The 17128-nt window shown below is 43.0% G+C and overlaps 1 protein-coding gene across 1 annotated transcript in view; it reads right to left on the bottom strand.

Annotated features, from left to right (window-relative positions):
- The window catches only part of Prkdc (protein kinase, DNA-activated, catalytic polypeptide), a 188415-nt gene that overhangs the window by 118775 nt on the left and 52512 nt on the right, over positions 1 to 17128 (bottom strand). Inside the window, exons 28-31 of the mRNA XM_023717692.1 lie at positions 12768 to 12862; positions 10457 to 10556; positions 8838 to 8971; positions 4975 to 5229 (exon numbers count right to left, since the gene is read on the bottom strand). Coding sequence (XP_023573460.1) covers positions 4975 to 5229; positions 8838 to 8971; positions 10457 to 10556; positions 12768 to 12862 — 584 coding nt within the window. The remainder of the gene's footprint in view (positions 1 to 4974; positions 5230 to 8837; positions 8972 to 10456; positions 10557 to 12767; positions 12863 to 17128) is intronic.

The raw sequence follows: 17128 nt of genomic DNA, 5'->3' as shown, positions 1-17128 counted from the left end.
TCTCTCTCTCTCTCTCTCTCTCTCTCTCTCTCTCTCTCTCTCTCTCTCTCTCTCTCTCCATTATAACTGTCTGAATGTTGTAGGGTCCTTGTCTTTAAGTCTGGACATCCTTTCTTCTGATTCATCCTGCCTAATGCTAAGCCTTTTTTTTTTTTTTAATGTATTTGGTACAGGGTCTACAGGGTCTCACTACTAGATCTGACTCATAGTGATTCTCCTGTTTTCAGCCTCCCAAGCACTGGGATTACAGGTATATGCCACCATACCTAGTGTCAATTGCTGTCTCAGCGTGCTCTGGGTAAGGGCTGGCATGGCATGCCAGGAAGTGAACCCTAGCCACTGCGCTCTGCCTAAGCAGGTGCTTCAGAGCACTGAGCTATCAGGCTAGCCCTAGTGCTAAGACTTTTGCCGAAGTTTCTATTTGATTGATTGTTGTTTCTTTGCTAGCTTGTTTTTTTTTTTTCCGTCTCTTTTTTTTCTCTTTCTTTCTCCCTCCCTCCCTCTCTTTTTTTTATTGGCAGTACCAGGAACTGAACTCAGTACCTTGTGCTTGCCAGAAGCACTTATGCTGCTGAGCCATATCCCTGGCCCTAAGAACTTCCATTTCTTACTTAAGTAATCTCTGATATCGTGTATTATCTTTACTTTTTAAATTAATTTAGATACAGAGTCTCACTGCACAGCTTGTACTCATAGTGATCCTCCTGTCTCAGCCTCACCAGCACTGGGATTACAGAGTGCCACCATGCCTGGTTTGGGGGTGGGCATGGACCTGGCACGGCATGTGGTACCAGTGATCTGACTCAGGACCTTGTACTTTCTAGGCAGGCATTTAGACCACTGAGCTATCTCCCCAGCCCTGTATTATCTTTAATTCGCTCAACCATTTACAGTGGTGCCTCAGTTTACTCACTGAGAACTGAACTGGTCATGAATCAAATTTTCTCATAAGGTTCAATGTTATGGTTAATCTGCTCAGAACTATCTATTTTTAACACAATAATATGAAGCAAACTACAGTACAGTACAAAGGGAGAGAAAACTAATCTTCCTTGCGGGGACTTGTACCAAGGAGAACAGGAAGGTGGGTGGGAAGATTACTGCTTGAGGGAACAAGGACATCAGGGAGGTCTTCAGGAATCTCCTTTCTTCTTTACCTTTGAGCTGCAAGGTCAATTTTAGCAACAACAAAATCTGACTCGTGTCACTTGTTTTTTCCTCGCTCTTGTTTTCTTCATAACCCTCCGGAAATGAGCGGCCATGCTATCCTTGATCAGAATCAACGCTGTCTGTTCATTTCAGCTCTGTCGGGGTGGTGCGTCTCAGGGAAATCCTGGCACTCTTTCCATTTTCCATAGTGGACTTTATCACATCACTGGTGAGCTCTCCTCCCCGTCTTGCTCTTTCTCAGTGGAACGCTCCTCCACAAGCAGCGCAAGTTCTCCCCTCATCGGAGTCCTCACCCAGCTCCTCTACGTCTGTGCCACCGATGTCAAGACCTATACTCCTGCCCACGACCACCACCTCCTCGACGACCTGCGCATCAGCCCCCTCAAAGTCATGCTCAGTGTCAGTGTGGGTATGGCTTCCTCCAGGCTGGGTTTACGGTCTGATACATGACATTTCTGTCAATCAGGCTGATGCAGTGGAGGGCACTGAAATGTTTCTTTCAGAATTCACAGACATGTCTTCTGGATATGGATTTGTCTTCTTTTTATTTTAATGTATTTGGTACAGGGTCTCACTAGACAGCTCCTGTTTTCAACATCCTCAGCACTGGGATTACAGGTGTCAGCCACAATGCCTGGACTTGGTGGCATGCTCAGTGCACCTGGGGGCGGCCCAGCCCGGCCTGTGGTTCTGGGGATTGATTCCCCGGTCCCTGCGCTTGCCTCAATAGGTACTTAGTCTGCTAAGCTATCTCCGCAGCCCTGGATTTGTCTTCTCTGCGTTAATGCTTCTGCTAAAACTAGCAACTATGGGCTCACAGAATGCTTTATCTCCTGCCACGGAATTCCGCATAGCATTGCCTCTGACCAAGGAACATATTTTATGGCCCAAGAAGTGAGGCAACAGGCTTGTGCTCATGGAATTCACTGGTCTTAGACATTTCTCATCCTCCAGTAGCACCTGCATTGACAGAAACGTGGAATGTTATTTTGAAGACATGGATATAGAGCCAGCTTGTTGGCAATAGCTTGCAGGGCCGGATGAAGCCCTTCAAAAGGCTGCATATGGGCTGGGGAGATAGCTCAGTGGGCTTATATGCCTGCCTGGCAAGCACAAGGTCCTGAGTTCAATCCCTAGGCAAGAAAAAAAGAAAAAACCAAACTAGTGCTCAAGAGGCCGTGTACGCTTTGCACTAGCATGCACTCGCTGAGCGCACAGTCACAGGCCTGTGCACACTTGCTGTGAAGCTTTTCTGTGCGCTTTTTAGCACATACAATACTGTATTCTTCAATCCAGCATCACTCCAAAGAAAAGGCAGAACAATAATATAGAACAGGATAAGGAGAGAAATGTGTTTTAATGATAATATTTATATAAAATAGGAGAGGGAAAGATGGAAGAGAAGGTCCAAGAATAAGGAAAAAGAACTGGAATATCAGAGAAGACATAGGGAGACTGAATCCAATTAAATAGCAAAGACACAATACTTTAAAACCCTACAAAAAACACTATGAGAAGCACCTGACATGGGACAATCTAACAAAAGACATTACTAAAGGAAAAGTCATAACTAATATTCATATGTAGGCTAACAAACACACAAACTAAAAATAGAAAAAATAGGTCCAATATTCCTCTGTATGGAGATATTTATACTGGAGACATTTAATTCCCCAAAATTTCTTTTTTTTTTTTTTTTTTTTTTTTTTTGTGGTACTGGGGAATGAACTCAAGACCCTGAGCTTGCCAGGCAAGCACTTATTCTATTGAGCTATCTCCTCGGCCCCCAGAATTTATATTATCAGATGCCACTGGTAAATGGAGAAATGTGATTTTTTTTTTTTTTTAAAGTCCACAGCGTCTTTTCTCTGCTTCTGGCCTAATAAGAAAAGCTGTTCACTGGCTGGAGGGTAAGTTCTGCCTCTTAGCGGTTACTGATAATTACCCTAGCCGGTCTGTCAGTAGTGGGATTAGCCCACACTCCCTGACAGTCTCCGGTGGTACTTGGGATTGAGGTGGCCAGAAAAACTGGGTGGCTCACCAAATCTCTCACAGGTGTAGTCCCTGGGAGTCTGGGCTATCGGTTAATTTACCAGACCCTTCTCTTAGAGGAGTAGTCAGCTAGTGCCTCCACATGGTTGGGTTCACTCTGAAAGGGAGGCAAGGGGACAGGTATACGCTTAGCGGGAAGCTACAGGTGCTCAGCTTTCCGCTGGCTTCCACAGGACATCTTCCCTCCACAAAAGATGAACCTCCTGTTGTCTCCAAGTTCAAATCACTACTGTTTTCTGCTTCCTGGTCCCTTAATGTACTCACTGTCTGTCAGGTTTCACCCCACCTGGCTGTCCCCCTAAGATTTCCTAGACTGGAATTCAGTCTCCCACAGATTGGGCACTAGGGTGTTTCCCCAATGCCATGCTTTTAACTTTTCTAGGTCATTCACTCTCCTGGGCGCAAGCTAACCATTAATGTGGGTACCACTGCCTCCCTCAAAAGGAGCAGCTGTGACTGGCAATATTTTAAAATACAGTTGCTGTGACTAGTTTGCTGTTTTTCTGTACCACTTAGAGCCAGAGGGTTACCCAGAATGCTGTCCCACTGTTCTGTTTAAATCCATCTCCCTACTTATCCTGAGAGAGAGAGAGGGGCTGCTTATCACATGGCTTGAGGACCTAACATTGCCTAAATCTGGATGATACCATTAGGAATTACCACTCCTGTTTGTCTTCATGTAACTCAGATTTTCTTTCTTTCTTCCTTTTTTTTTTTTGGTACAGGGGATCGAACTCAGAACCTTGTGCTTGGCAGGCAGGCACTTATGCCGCTGAACTATCTCCCCAGCCCTGATTTTCTTTCTACTCAGGGTCTATCGCTGTCCAGTAGCAAAGTCTGCACTCACAAGACTATGCTGCAGTTTTTCCCTTACTGCCATGTGGGAGGGGGAGTTTCCTAATTTCGGGGTTTGCTTGGTTGCTTGCAAGAACAAACTGTAACCTAATGCTTTCCCACCATGGTATCTGTCTACCAGGCCCAAGGTCTTGGGCTCAATCCTAAGCACATCAAGATAAAAAGAACCACAGAACAAACAAAAAACTAAACTGGCAGGAACAGTGCTGGGGATGTAGCTCGTGGCAGAGTGCTTGCCTCGCATGTGTGAGTCCCCGAGTTTTGATTCCTAGTTAAAAAAAAAAAAAAAAGCAGTGAAGGTTTGGCATAGGTTTGCATAAGCTCCATTTTGTCATCCACGTTGCAATCGTCACTGTGACATTAAATGACAGTAGAAACTGGGTGAGTGTCCTCCAGGGGCCCACGTGTGGAAGTCTTGGTCACCAATCCTGGACACTTCCAGGAGTATGACCTCGAGGCGATGCACTCTGACAGGAAAAGGCCAGGCCATTGGAGGCGTAGCCTCGGAAGAGACACTGAGCCCGACTGCTCCTCTTGCGCTCTTTGCTCCTTGGCCACCAGGAGATGAGCTGCGCGCTCTGCCGGTGCTCTCACCACGATGTGCTGCCTCGCCAAGGGCCCAAGAGCAACAGGGCCAAAAATCACAGACTAAAACTTCTAAACCATGAACCAGAAGAAACCTTTGGTATTCTGATGTTGATTGCCTCAGGTAGTTTGTTACAGTAATAGAAAATGGACTAATGTAAAGGATAGCACCAGTAAAGCTCTTTCTGCAGCACTAAGTAAGTAACCAGTGTGTGTCACTATGTTATTACTATTATTTTGACATAGAGCAAACTCTCTACCCAGGCTGACTTCTGGTAGAACGGGCAATGGTTCTAAGGGGAGGTTACCCACCTAGGACCTCACGTGCTTCCACAGTCTTCTCCTCAATGAATGTGTTGTAGCACTCCAGCGCTGCCAGGAGCAGGTCTAGCCACTGCAGGGCTGCTCGCAGGCTGAACGGTCCTTGCAAGTGGAAGAGGGTCGGCTGAGCAAGGATTCCTGAGGGCCGGGCATGGCTGCTGCCGCCCCCCTCAAATGTGTTTATGAGAAAAGAAGCATCTTCCTCCTTAATAACATCTTTCAACCACAAAGAAGGAGATTTGTTGCCTTAAAAAGGAACAAAATTGAAATACATATATCATTAATAACTTCCACATGATTCTTGTATTCAACTGTTATACATACTTGAAAGTTCAAAGTCACGTGAGATAATCCTTTCTATAGTATTCGTAACTTGTTTTACCGTAGTTACCACCAAGACAGTACCTCCACCTGCTGCTGTGAGTTCAAGGCCAATACAGACTACACAGGTAGTTCAAGCCCAGCCTGAGCCCTGGAAGGCCTTGAACTCATAGCCATCTCACTCTTGCACTGGGATTACAGCTGAGATAATAGGCATGCACCATTGCGTCTGGCTCCTCAATTTCTCTAAACATCACAAAAATAGTTGGCTATAACATGAAATAGCATTTAAAAGTATTTCTTTTTTGATGTTATGTAAATCAAAACTATACAGTTTGTATTGGTCTGAAATCATTGGTTCTGAAAAGGTTAAATCATTCTGCCTTCAATGAAGTTAGAGAAGAATGCAAAACAGTAAAAAAAAAAAAAAAATGTGATGCATAAAGAATAAGTAGAATAGTTTCTCTATTAAGAGGAGAAAATAGGGGCAGTAGCACAAGCACCTGGTGGGCAAGGGCAAGGTCCTGAGTTCGATCCCCAGCACAAAAACAGAGGAGAAAATAGGACTGGGGTATAGCTCAGTGGTAGAACACTTACCCATGCTTCAGACCCTGGATTCAATCCCCAGCACCACAAAAAAGAAAAAACAAAAACAAAAAACTACTTTTAAAAGCAGGACAGGGGCCAGGGAAATGGCTCAGTAGAATAAGCACTTGACTGGCAATCGCAAGGATCTGAGTTCAATCCCCGGTTCAAAAAATAAAATAAAATAAAAGCAGGACACATTCCATTATTTTCACTAAGAAAAGCTACAGAAAACACTGAGTGGAAAACAGTATTAGCAGCAGCGAAGGAAGGCAGCATCAGAAGAAAGGTCACAGGCGCATCAGGCGGGCAGCACAAGGGAGCCTGCCAGGGCCGCGCCGCAGGAAGCGCGCTCAGCTCTCCTGCCGGGCTCCTCCCCGCTCCCGCCTGCCCCGGCCTCTGAGCGGCACGTCAGGCTCGCTCGGGCTCTCAGCATGCACAAGGCACCAGCAAGCATGCCTCCCCGAGCACCCTGCACACGACAGGGCCAACAGCCCACCGTCCGGGCTCACGGGCCACTGCGCACTTGTCTGCCACCAAGACAGATAAACTTGTCATTTGTAGGAAAACAGATACATCTTGAGATCATAGTGTTAAGTGAAATAAATCAGACACACAAGCTTAAATGCTACCACGCTGTTTCTCTGTAAAAGAAACAGGAAGTAGGGAGACAGGTTGTTCTCAAGAGGGAAGAGGATCAAGGGGGTGGCAGAGGCAGAGGACAGAAGTAGGGGCTGGGATGTGTTCTGCACATGCGTGTACCGACTTCCCCCAAGGGCTGTAATGCACAACACTGTACCAGCAAACTAAAATGAAAAATATAAAGTGGCTCCCAAGCATTAAAAAACAAAAAACAAAAAACAAAAAACGAGGTTCTCAGCCAAGGTAAGGAGAGGAGGAACAGAAGCAACCAATGACACTAGCGCCCTCTGCTGGCTCGGTCTTCACCAACTGAACACAGGCTTGTGGGAAAGACAACACATCAAAACTAACTTGAAAGAGTAATGAAAATCTAAAAGGTACAAAGATACTGTGAAAGGGAAAGAAATTGCTCAATGGGAAGGAAAACTGGGATGAGGAAAAGGAAAGAAGGGGGAAATACATTTAGGTATATATGCAGAATAGTTTGGATAACATCTGCTAGTCTTTTGAAAGCAGTTAATGCTTCAACTTTCTTTTCTTTTTTTTTTTTTTTTTTTTTTTTTTTTTGCAGAACCAGGGATCAAACTCAGGCCCTTGTGCTTGCCAGGGAAGCACTTATTCCACTGAGCCATCTCCCCAGCCCCAATGCTTCAACTTTCTTATAACTTCTTTGTTACTGTTCTGTTTTTTTTCTTTAAGCAAATCTTACACATTTACATCTGGCAATCTGAACAACTAATTTGAGGATAGCATCATGTAATACAGCAACCATTGTTAAATTCCTATTACTTTGTTTAGTGAAAACTTATATTGTTTCTAATGCTTTTTTATGTTGCTATTTTGTATTCCTTAAAAATTAAAAAGGGCCTTAAAAAGGGCCGGCCAAACAGCTTAGTGGAGGGGCTGGGGGTCCCCAGGCCTGCCGTGCCTGCCCGCCCCGGGAGCACACTGGACAGCAATTGAGACTGGGCGTGGTGGTGCGCCTGTAATCCCAGCTCTTGGGAGGCTGTAAACAGGCAGATGGATCATTACAAGTCCAATCTAGTTAGTGACGCCTTGAACACCCTGTAGACCCTTTCCTAAAATAAAAAAAATAAATAAAATTCTGAGCCAAAAGGAAGAAGCAATTCTAAAATGAGTAACCATTTTGAGCAATTCTCTAAACTAAACGTACATACAGTTGTGATTTTTATAAAATGATAGTACACACTAATTTATACTATATAATGACAGCATGTACAGTATGAATGTTTAAAGATTATGCACAGCATACACAGACAATATACAAGTACAGTGCATGAAATATGTAATATAAACCTCAACAGATCCTCGCGTGTGACAAAATGCAAAATCCTCCTGAGTAACCCTAACTCCTAACTCCACCCCACGTTCTGCCAGGCACTTAGCACCTTTCCCGACTGGAGGCATTTGCTGCATCTGTCTTGGCGGGGGATTGGTGCCTAGTGTACAGAAGCGCAGGGGCACGGTCTGGCTCTGTCCCGGGACATAGCTCGCCCAGGTCAAAGCTGCTAGCCTCTGGGTTAGACCCAGCGGACAAAACGTAAAATACACTCGCTACTGACTAACTCAGCAATTATTCCATGTCTAATGTTTAGTTGAACGGCTTTATGAGAAATTCCTGAAAAGTACAGTTCATTGTTTTACTTTCTTTCATAAAGACCTAGGATCGTTCAGACTTGGGATTCAGGCAATTTCTTATTAGCCACATGTTAAAACAGAACTGTATTATTTCAATAAATTAATATCTTGAGTTTAATTAAATATGCTAACTGTGTCGGTCACCCAACTCTTCTTTTAAATGGAATAGAAAAAACCAAAACAGCAGTGCACCAAAAAAGATACTGGAAAGTTCTAAACTTATTTCTTCTGCACACTTTGGCCAACATCAAAATACTTTTTTATAGTCATAATCTATTACCTGCCACACAAATCTGAAATGATACTGGACATTCTTATTTTTTTAATTTGTTAGAAATATTATCTGTGACATTTAAATAATAGAAAGATAGTGGTTGTCTGGCTTTTTTTGTTTGTTTGTTTGTTTCATCTCTGAAACTCAAACTATACAGGTCTTTCTCTAGATAAATAGCTTTAGGGGGACTGGGGAGATGGCTCAGTGGAATAAGCGCTTCCCTGGCAAGCACAATGGTCCGAGTTCAATCCCCGGTTCCACCAAAACAAAAAACTCCAGCTTTGGGATAGCTTTTATCATTAAAACGATCATGTTTTTAATGTCTGCATCTTTAGAGCAACTTGCATTTCTTAGGATGTATGAAACAACATACCTGGCAGTAAAGGAACAAACTTATAAAAAAGTTCTATGGACTTGTGCCGACATTCTGTTTGGGGCCTTCCACAGCGAGCTAAAAGCCACTTGACCAAATCCAGTAAACACAGTGACGCTGAAGGTGGGAACCCTCTGCACAGACAGAATACAGTGTTATTTACACTCTCCAACATTCAACTTCTAGATAAGCAAGACTCCAGAAAACACAAACTCAACTTTGTCACACTGATACATGCACAAACCTCGTTAGAACTCACTTTAAAGTATTAGCATTAGAATGAAATCAAAATATCACAGGTTAAATGGGCTCTAAAAGCTGATAGCCTTCATTTTATTTTTTTTTTAATCTGGAAAATAACTAAATCTTCCTGTAGAGACCAGCACCAGCTATTTCCATGTTTCCTTTTCAATATCCCTCACAACAAAGGAGGGCTTCAAAGTTCAAAGCAGCGCTTCTCAAGGTGTGGGCCCTGGACCAGACGGATCAGCAGCATCTGCAAGCTAGGTACAGAAGCAAGTTCTCTGTCCCTCCTCAAGATGTGACACAGGAATCCTGAGGCTGCAGCCAGGACAGTAGCACATGTTTTAACTATAACTGCAGTCAAAATTTTATAATCAGTTATTTAGAGCCATCATAGGCTTATAGAAGAATCTGGAAGAATCAGTCCCAAAACAGAGGAATTATTTACATACAGAATACATGAGACAATGTTTGCCCAGGATTGTGGCTGCCAGCACACATACCAGGCCTCCCAAGGTACTGGACAGACGCAGAGGGGCTGACGCAGAGCTTTCTCACCCTGTTTAAAAATGAGACACAGGGGACCAGGGAGATCACTCAGTGGCATAAGCACCAGCCTGGCAAGCACAAGGTCCTAAGTTGTATCCCAGTAAAAAAAAAAAAAAAAAAAAAAAAAAAGAGGGGGATAGCTCAGTAGAATAGTGCTTGCCTGGCAAGCACAAGGTCCTGAGTTTGACCAGTACTGCAAAAACGAAAACAAAAACAAGAGGCACAGGTGGAATGGAAATAAGTATTGACCAGAAACCACTGATTGATGCCCAGCTTTAGCTTGGAATGGCTTTGTTTCATAGTTCTCTAATACCGTGGTTGTCAAATTCTAGTATTTTGACACTTAGCTCTTATACTTCAAAATTTACTTCATAACAGTTTGTGTACACTCTGTATCAAATAATTCCACATCCAACTTGTATTCAAAATTAGTACAGTTAGGGGCTTGGGCATAATTATTGGGAGAACAAGCTTGTGGCGCTTGTACAAGGACCTCGGCTCAATTTCCAGAACTTTAAAAAAAAAAAAAAAAAAAAGCATACAATACAATAAAAATTAATATGGCCAAATTGTCTCCATTTCAAAACTAGTTTTCAATTTATATCTACCATTCCAACCAAGATAAAATAACTTATACTTTAAGCCAAGCATTTTCAAACAGAAAGATTTTAATCTTCTCTGGAAAAGTAACTTTTCATATTTCCACACTTTTTTGTTCAGAAAATGAGTTCTTTTTATTTCTACATATCCATCCCAATTGTCCTTTATTGCCTAAGAATATATTTTATACTGAGGGAAACAACGGAAAGAGAAACAGTGTCACGTACCTTGGTAAACGACGCTTTTTTGCTTTGTTTAAAGAAACATACTTCTTTTCAATGATGCGCCTTAGGTGGTCGATAGCATCACAGCACTGTTGAACTGTACCTGTTTTTCAGCACCCAACAGATTCCCAAGAAAATATATAGTTATCACTAAAGAAATTGTATCATAATTTTGTTGGTCTAATTTTCTATTTAAGGCCGGCCAAATAGCTCAGCACATTAAAGCAGCCAGGCGCAGGGGCCGGGGGTTTGATCCCCAGGCCTGCCATGTTGACCCCGCACCCTGGGGTGCACTGAGACCAGCAATTCAGACTGGGCGTGGTTGTGTGCGCCTGTAATCCCAGCTCTTGGGAGGCTGTAAACAGGTGGGTCACTACAAGTCCGATCTAGTAGTGAGACCCTGAATACCTTGTAGACCCTTCCCTAAAATACAAAAAAAAAAAAAAAAATTCTATTTAAAAATGTAATTTTACTTAGCTTTAATATTGTTTCAACCCTCAAAGTACAAAATTTAAATGTATGTCTGAAAACAAAAACAAAACCCAGAATTAAGACTGTAGAATAGGGCCGGGAAGATGGCTCAGTAGAATAAGTGCTTCCCTGGCAAGCGCAAGGGCCTGAGTTCAATCCCCAGTTCCGCAAAATAAAAAATTAAAAAAAAATTAAAGAAGACTGTAGAATAAACGAGCTCATGCCTGTTCATGTATACACCACCACACCCAACTAGAACCTGCACCACCAGTGTTGTTGGGGGACAACACAGACTGGAGAAGAGGGAGACTTGGGCAAAATAAAACCCCACGCCAGGCCAGAGTCCCTGAACCTCAGTTGAAGGCTACTCTTTACAGGACATACATTCCTTGAGCTCCCCTTCTTCTATTAGGATAAGCTATGTTAGAGTACAGCCACTATAAAAGGAGAACTAAACGAAGACAGCAAACTACCCAGAGAGGTCTGGCACTATTTAGAGGATAAGTGCTAAGCTGACCTATGCAACGAGAAAAAGGGTTTTGGTTTTGGTTTTAATGGTGCTGAGGAGTGAATGCAGGGCCTGGCATATGGCAATGATTTTGGAAAGAGTACAATTTCACTAGTTTAGAAAACTCACTATATAGCTAACTAGGACACAAAAATAAAATGTAGATTAAGCCAGAACACAATGTTAGGCAACTTTTCCCGATGGAGAATTATCTGCATAAAGGATAATAGAGCTCAACCTGCCTTTTAAGAAACAAACAGAAACCCTAGGTCTAGGCAAGTGAAAAAGCAGTGCTGCCACTTGTAACTATGTGACCTAATGCCTCAATGACATTCTGGGCCTGGGCCCTGATTAGAACAAGTATTGGAAGCAACAGAAATTTTTGAGAAGTTCAGCTCAAAACTTCTGTGACGTTCCCACCAGCTCTGGACAGAATTTAACTGTAAAGACTCTCACTATTACTCTCTTAGCTAGGTTAGCATACTTCTGACTTAGTATCTTTTTAATATTCCTTAATCAGGGGCTGGCAAGATAGCTTAGTGGACTGAGGCGCCTCCTCAAGCAAGCTTAGGCAAGCACAGGGACCTCAGTTCGATTCCCCAGCACCACATGCTGTGCCAGCCCCACTCCCAGGGCTACGCTAGCCACAGTCAGGGCATGGAGGCATACGCCTTTAATCCCAGCACTGGGGAGGCTGAAAACAGGGGGATCACTATAAGTCAGAGTGGACCAGGGAGACAGTTCAGTAGAATAAGCGCTGAGTTCAAGCCCCAGTACTGAAAAAAAAAAAAAAACAACTATGAGTCTGAGCTGTGTAGTGAGACCCTGTAACAATGAAATACATTTATATATATATATATATATATATATATATATATATATATATATATCTTCTTTGATCATGACTAAAATGGCTTTATCACAAAATTGTAGTGAAACTCATTCTCTATTTCCTAAATTATCGTCAACTTCAGAGATATGCCCACATTTCCGTGGTTACTGTGCTGAGCTGCATGAGTCTGTGCATTCACCAGAGATGTTTGTGTCATCACAGTCACCGACTGGCTCAGCGGGCTACCTGCCCGGGGCAGATCCCTCATTATCCAGCAGCCAACATCTGTAGCCCGGGACATACGGGGAATCTCAGAAACTAAGGCACGAGAAACCTTTCATAAACTAGCCCTGGGCACTGGAGGCGGGCATCAGACTTATCATGGAAGATGTGGAAAGAAGAAAATGTGACGAGAGAATCACATGAGCGCCAACTCCTGAGCGGAGGAGCTGCTGAGAGCTTCAGGCAAGCAGGAGCGGCGCGCGAGAGCAGCGGACACACACCTAAGGACTTCTCATCCGCGTGTGCCAAGGCCAGGCTCTCCAGGTATATCACCAAAGCTTCGAACACGAACTGTTCCACCAGAGATTCTTCCTCCCTGCAAAATAAAGACTATTACATGCACCTAAGAAAATAATAAGGCAGAAAGGATAAAGGAAAGAAGAAATAAAAACAAACAAAAAAAATGCAATCTTTAGGGTTTTTTGTTTTTGTTTTTTTTTTGTCTTTTTGAGACAGGGGCTCACTTATGTAGCTGAGGCCTTAAGCTTACTCTGTAGTCCAGGCTAGCCTCAAAATGGCAATAATCCTCCTACTTCTGCCTTCCAATAAATGTTCTGTTCTGATAAACATTTGTTTTTAAGACTCAAGGGGGGCCGGCCAAAAAGCTCAGCGGACTAAAGCACCTCCTTAGGCAGACGCAGGGGACCAGGATTCGATCCCAAGCATGCTGTGCCGGCCCCGCCCCTGGGGCATGCTGAGACTGCGATTGAGACTGGGCATAGTGGCACACGCCTGTAATCCCAGCTCGTGGGAGGCTGAACATAGGCGGATCACTGAGTCCAATCTACCCTGTAGACCCTGTACTAAATACAAAAAAAACCTCAAGGGTTTTAAATATAAAACAATCTAAAGCATATCTCAAAGAACACTATTTCCTCCACAGCAGATGAAAACACACGCAGCACAAACCACAAGGCACAACAGGCTCTCCTCTGTGCCCACCTGTCCACACCTTTCCTCTCCCCTACTCTAGGACCGTTTCCAACACAGAACCTTGGGACCACTGTTCTGACCACTTCATTAAAATTCAGTATAAGGGGAAAGAAGTCTGGTACCATATCCATATTCTTTGAAAATACAGTAACCCCTGTGCACCGTTCACTTATTCAGTCACAGCTAAGTCAGTTTCATTTCAGTCAGTGACAGAACACATACAACAGAGGTCCCATAAGCTGGAATCCTCTCTTGGCATCCTTTTAACTATCTTAGTTGGTCTAAGCACAAAGTGCATGGGTGGGTGCAGAGGTTAGATCTCTCACTGGGAAACATGCTCCTTAATGACACAGGACAGCAAATGATTAAGTACGAAACCATGGGTATAGGCGCCAACTCTCACAGGAATGCACAGCATAAAAACATACTGCTTCTAACCCTACAGTGAATTCACACACACACACATACCAGAGATTCCCATACATCTAGGGTTTTTTTTCTTTTTTTGGTACCAGGAAGCAAAACCGAGGGCCTTGTGCATGCCACACACATGCACTACACCTCTGAGCAATACCCCAGCTCCCTCCAATCTTATTTTTAATACTGACTGTGTCTTCCCTATCCCAGGTACTACTTCCAGAGAAGCTATTTCAACCAAACAAGGTCAGATTCTCATTATCAGATATTTAGTAATTATGTACCACTATTTAACACCACTAATCTCAGTCATAAATGGTACATTTACTTGCGTTATTAATCATAACCCACCTTTCTATCTGAAATGTAACCAGCCTGAAGGGCTAGCCCTCCACATCTTCAGCACCTGACACAAAGCCTTCAGCACCTGCCAAAGCCCTGGTCTCACTGCACCGCGGTCCAGCCTAAGACATGACAGTCTGGGAACACCACTCACCAGCTCAGATGCCGTCCTGCATCTTACTCTACCCTACTCTTTGGTCTGAAACGCCCTGGCGGCCTCCACTCATCACTTACGTCCACATTTGACGAGCCTTGTCTAAACTTCAAACTAAATAATCTTGCTTTGCACTCCATAAAGACCTTGTATGTGTGTCTTTCATTATGTTTACAAAAATCCAGGGATATTATGCTTCTATGTTCTCAATAATGTTAAGCTTCCTGAGGACAAACTCAATTTTAACTCATTTGTAATCCTATGCACAGAATCAAACATCAATAGTTCAGTGGACTAAGCACCTGCTTTGACAAGCGCAGAGACCAGGGTTTGATCCCTAGTCCCACATACCATGCCAGCCCCACTCCTGGGGTGCACTGAGCCAACCAATGAGCCCAAGCATGGTAGCACATGCCTGAAATCCCAGCACTGGGAAGGCTGCAAAAAGGAGGATCACTGCAAGTCTGAGCTACGTAGTGAGACCCTCTATCAAATACATAAAAAAGAATCAAACATAATTATTTACTAAATGCTTAACACATCTGTACACAAATAGAATTAAATACCAAGTCACTTTTTAAAATCACCACTGAGGAGTAAGATGACCTAGGGCCTCCGGATCCTGAATAGACCCAGAGCACAGGCCCGGCATGTGACTGAGACCACCCGGGCCCCCGGATCCTAAATAGACCCAGAGTGCAGGCCCGGCATGTGAGTGAGACCGCCCGGGGCTGCCGGATTCTGAATAGATCCAGAGTGCAGGCCCAGCATGGAACCCTTCAGAGGCTAGAGGCTGCAAAGAGGCTAGAGGCAAGACCCACCCAGCTGATTCAGGAGCAGAACATCTTGCCAGAGAGACACAAAGGGTTCGACTCTAACGCCTGCAGCAGAAAGAAGTGGAGCGCAGCAGCCAGATCCAAACAACACCCACCTGGAGGAAACTGAACTTCATAGATCCGGACCTGGTACTAAGGTAATAACTCCATCTAAGCTCTACACCAAAGGTCAGAAGACAGTGGTATACAAAATGACAAAGAGAAGGAACAAAATGCAGTCTCAGGCCCCGAGTCCACCCAGTACAAATGCAGAAGACACTAGCATAGAGGAAACTGGAAATCACACACCTGATATCTCTGAAATAATAGCGTTAGAAGTAAAGAAACAACTGCGCAGGGGCTGGGGAGATGGCTCAGTAGAATAAGCGTTTCCCTGGCAAGTGCAAGGGCCTGAGTTCAATTCCTGGTTCCACCAAAAAAAAAGAAAAAGAATCAACTACAGAAAGGTATAAAAGAAATCAGATCAGAAATAATTTCTGAACTAAAAAAGGTAGTGACCACTATAATCAAAGAAGTACTAAGTGCTTCAAAAGAATACACGGATAAAAAAAAATAGAGGAGAATATAAAAATGATGGAACACCTGAATAAGCAATTTAAGAAAAAAATAGAACGTATGAAACAGATTCAAAGTGATATACAGGAAATTAAAACCTCACTTACAAGCTGGCAAAACCATTTGAGGGAAAGTGAAAATAGACTTTCTGAGCCAAAAGACACCATCGCAGCTAGTGAAAAAGTAAGAAAAGATCTCTTAAAAACAACTAGGATGCAGGAAAAAATAATTCAATACCTGCAAGATGATACAAAGATGAACAATGTGAGACTAATAGGCATCAATGAGAAGGAATACAAATGATATAAAAAGAATATGGGCAAAAGAGAAAGCAGAAAAATTCCCAAATATGGGGAAACTATCTGACATTCAGTAACCGAAGCACATAGAACTCCAAATAACATCAACCCAATTAAAACCACACCCAGACATATAATAATCAAGATCCCAGAAATTCAGCACAGGAGCAGTACACTAAAAGCCACTAAATGAAAGAAACAGATCACATTTAAAGGAAAACCCATCAGAATAACGGCAGATTTCTCTTCACAAACCATCAAGTCAAGAAAAGCATGGAGCGGGGCCAGGGAAATGGCTCAGTGGAATAAGCACTTCCCTGGCAAGCGCAAGGGACTGAGTTCAATTCCCGGTTCCACCAAAAAAAAAAAAAAAAAAGAAGAGCATGGAGCAAAGTACTTTAAGTCTCGCAAAAAACAAATTCCAACCCAGACTGATATACCCTACAAAACTCTTTCAAGTGTAATGGAGAAGTGAAATACTTCTGTGACGAACCTGCCAAAGAGGGCAAACAATTAAACACAGGAGAATAAGAGGTATACAATGTAGTCTTTCAGTTATTCTTTTATGTTCAGCAGCAAAATATTTCCATCAGCACACTCTACAAATGGACTTCTCTTCCACCCTATGGGTCATGATTCCACCTGAGTCTACAGGGTGGATTTCAAAGAAATAGCTGTAGTTCAGTCCCACAAGTGACGCCTGGCCACCAATAACTGTCACGGTCATTACGCATGTCCACAACACACTAGAACTTTATGCGATATCCTATCCTCAAACTGCTAGAAGTGCTGGTCATTTATTGGCCATTCCAGTATTTATCTTATGTTTTACTCTCAGTACTTCTTTGCTATCATGAAAACTTTTTCTTAGTTCAACTGTTTTGAAACATTTAATTTTTAATTAATTAGTATTTAATTTTCTGAATATTGCTTAATCTTAATTTTTATTCTAGGATTTATACTATATCTTTCACTTACAATTTATTTAAAAGACATCATATGATATCTTCTCCTAGCATTAGAAACTTTAAAAAGTGTATTTCCAT

Source organism: Octodon degus, unplaced genomic scaffold (assembly GCF_000260255.1).
Source record: "Octodon degus isolate 3935 unplaced genomic scaffold, OctDeg1.0 scaffold00054, whole genome shotgun sequence".
In the NCBI taxonomy this organism is placed as follows: domain Eukaryota; kingdom Metazoa; phylum Chordata; class Mammalia; order Rodentia; family Octodontidae; genus Octodon; species Octodon degus.
Note: the sequence above shows the minus strand (reverse complement) of the source record. Positions and strands in the feature narration are given on the sequence as shown.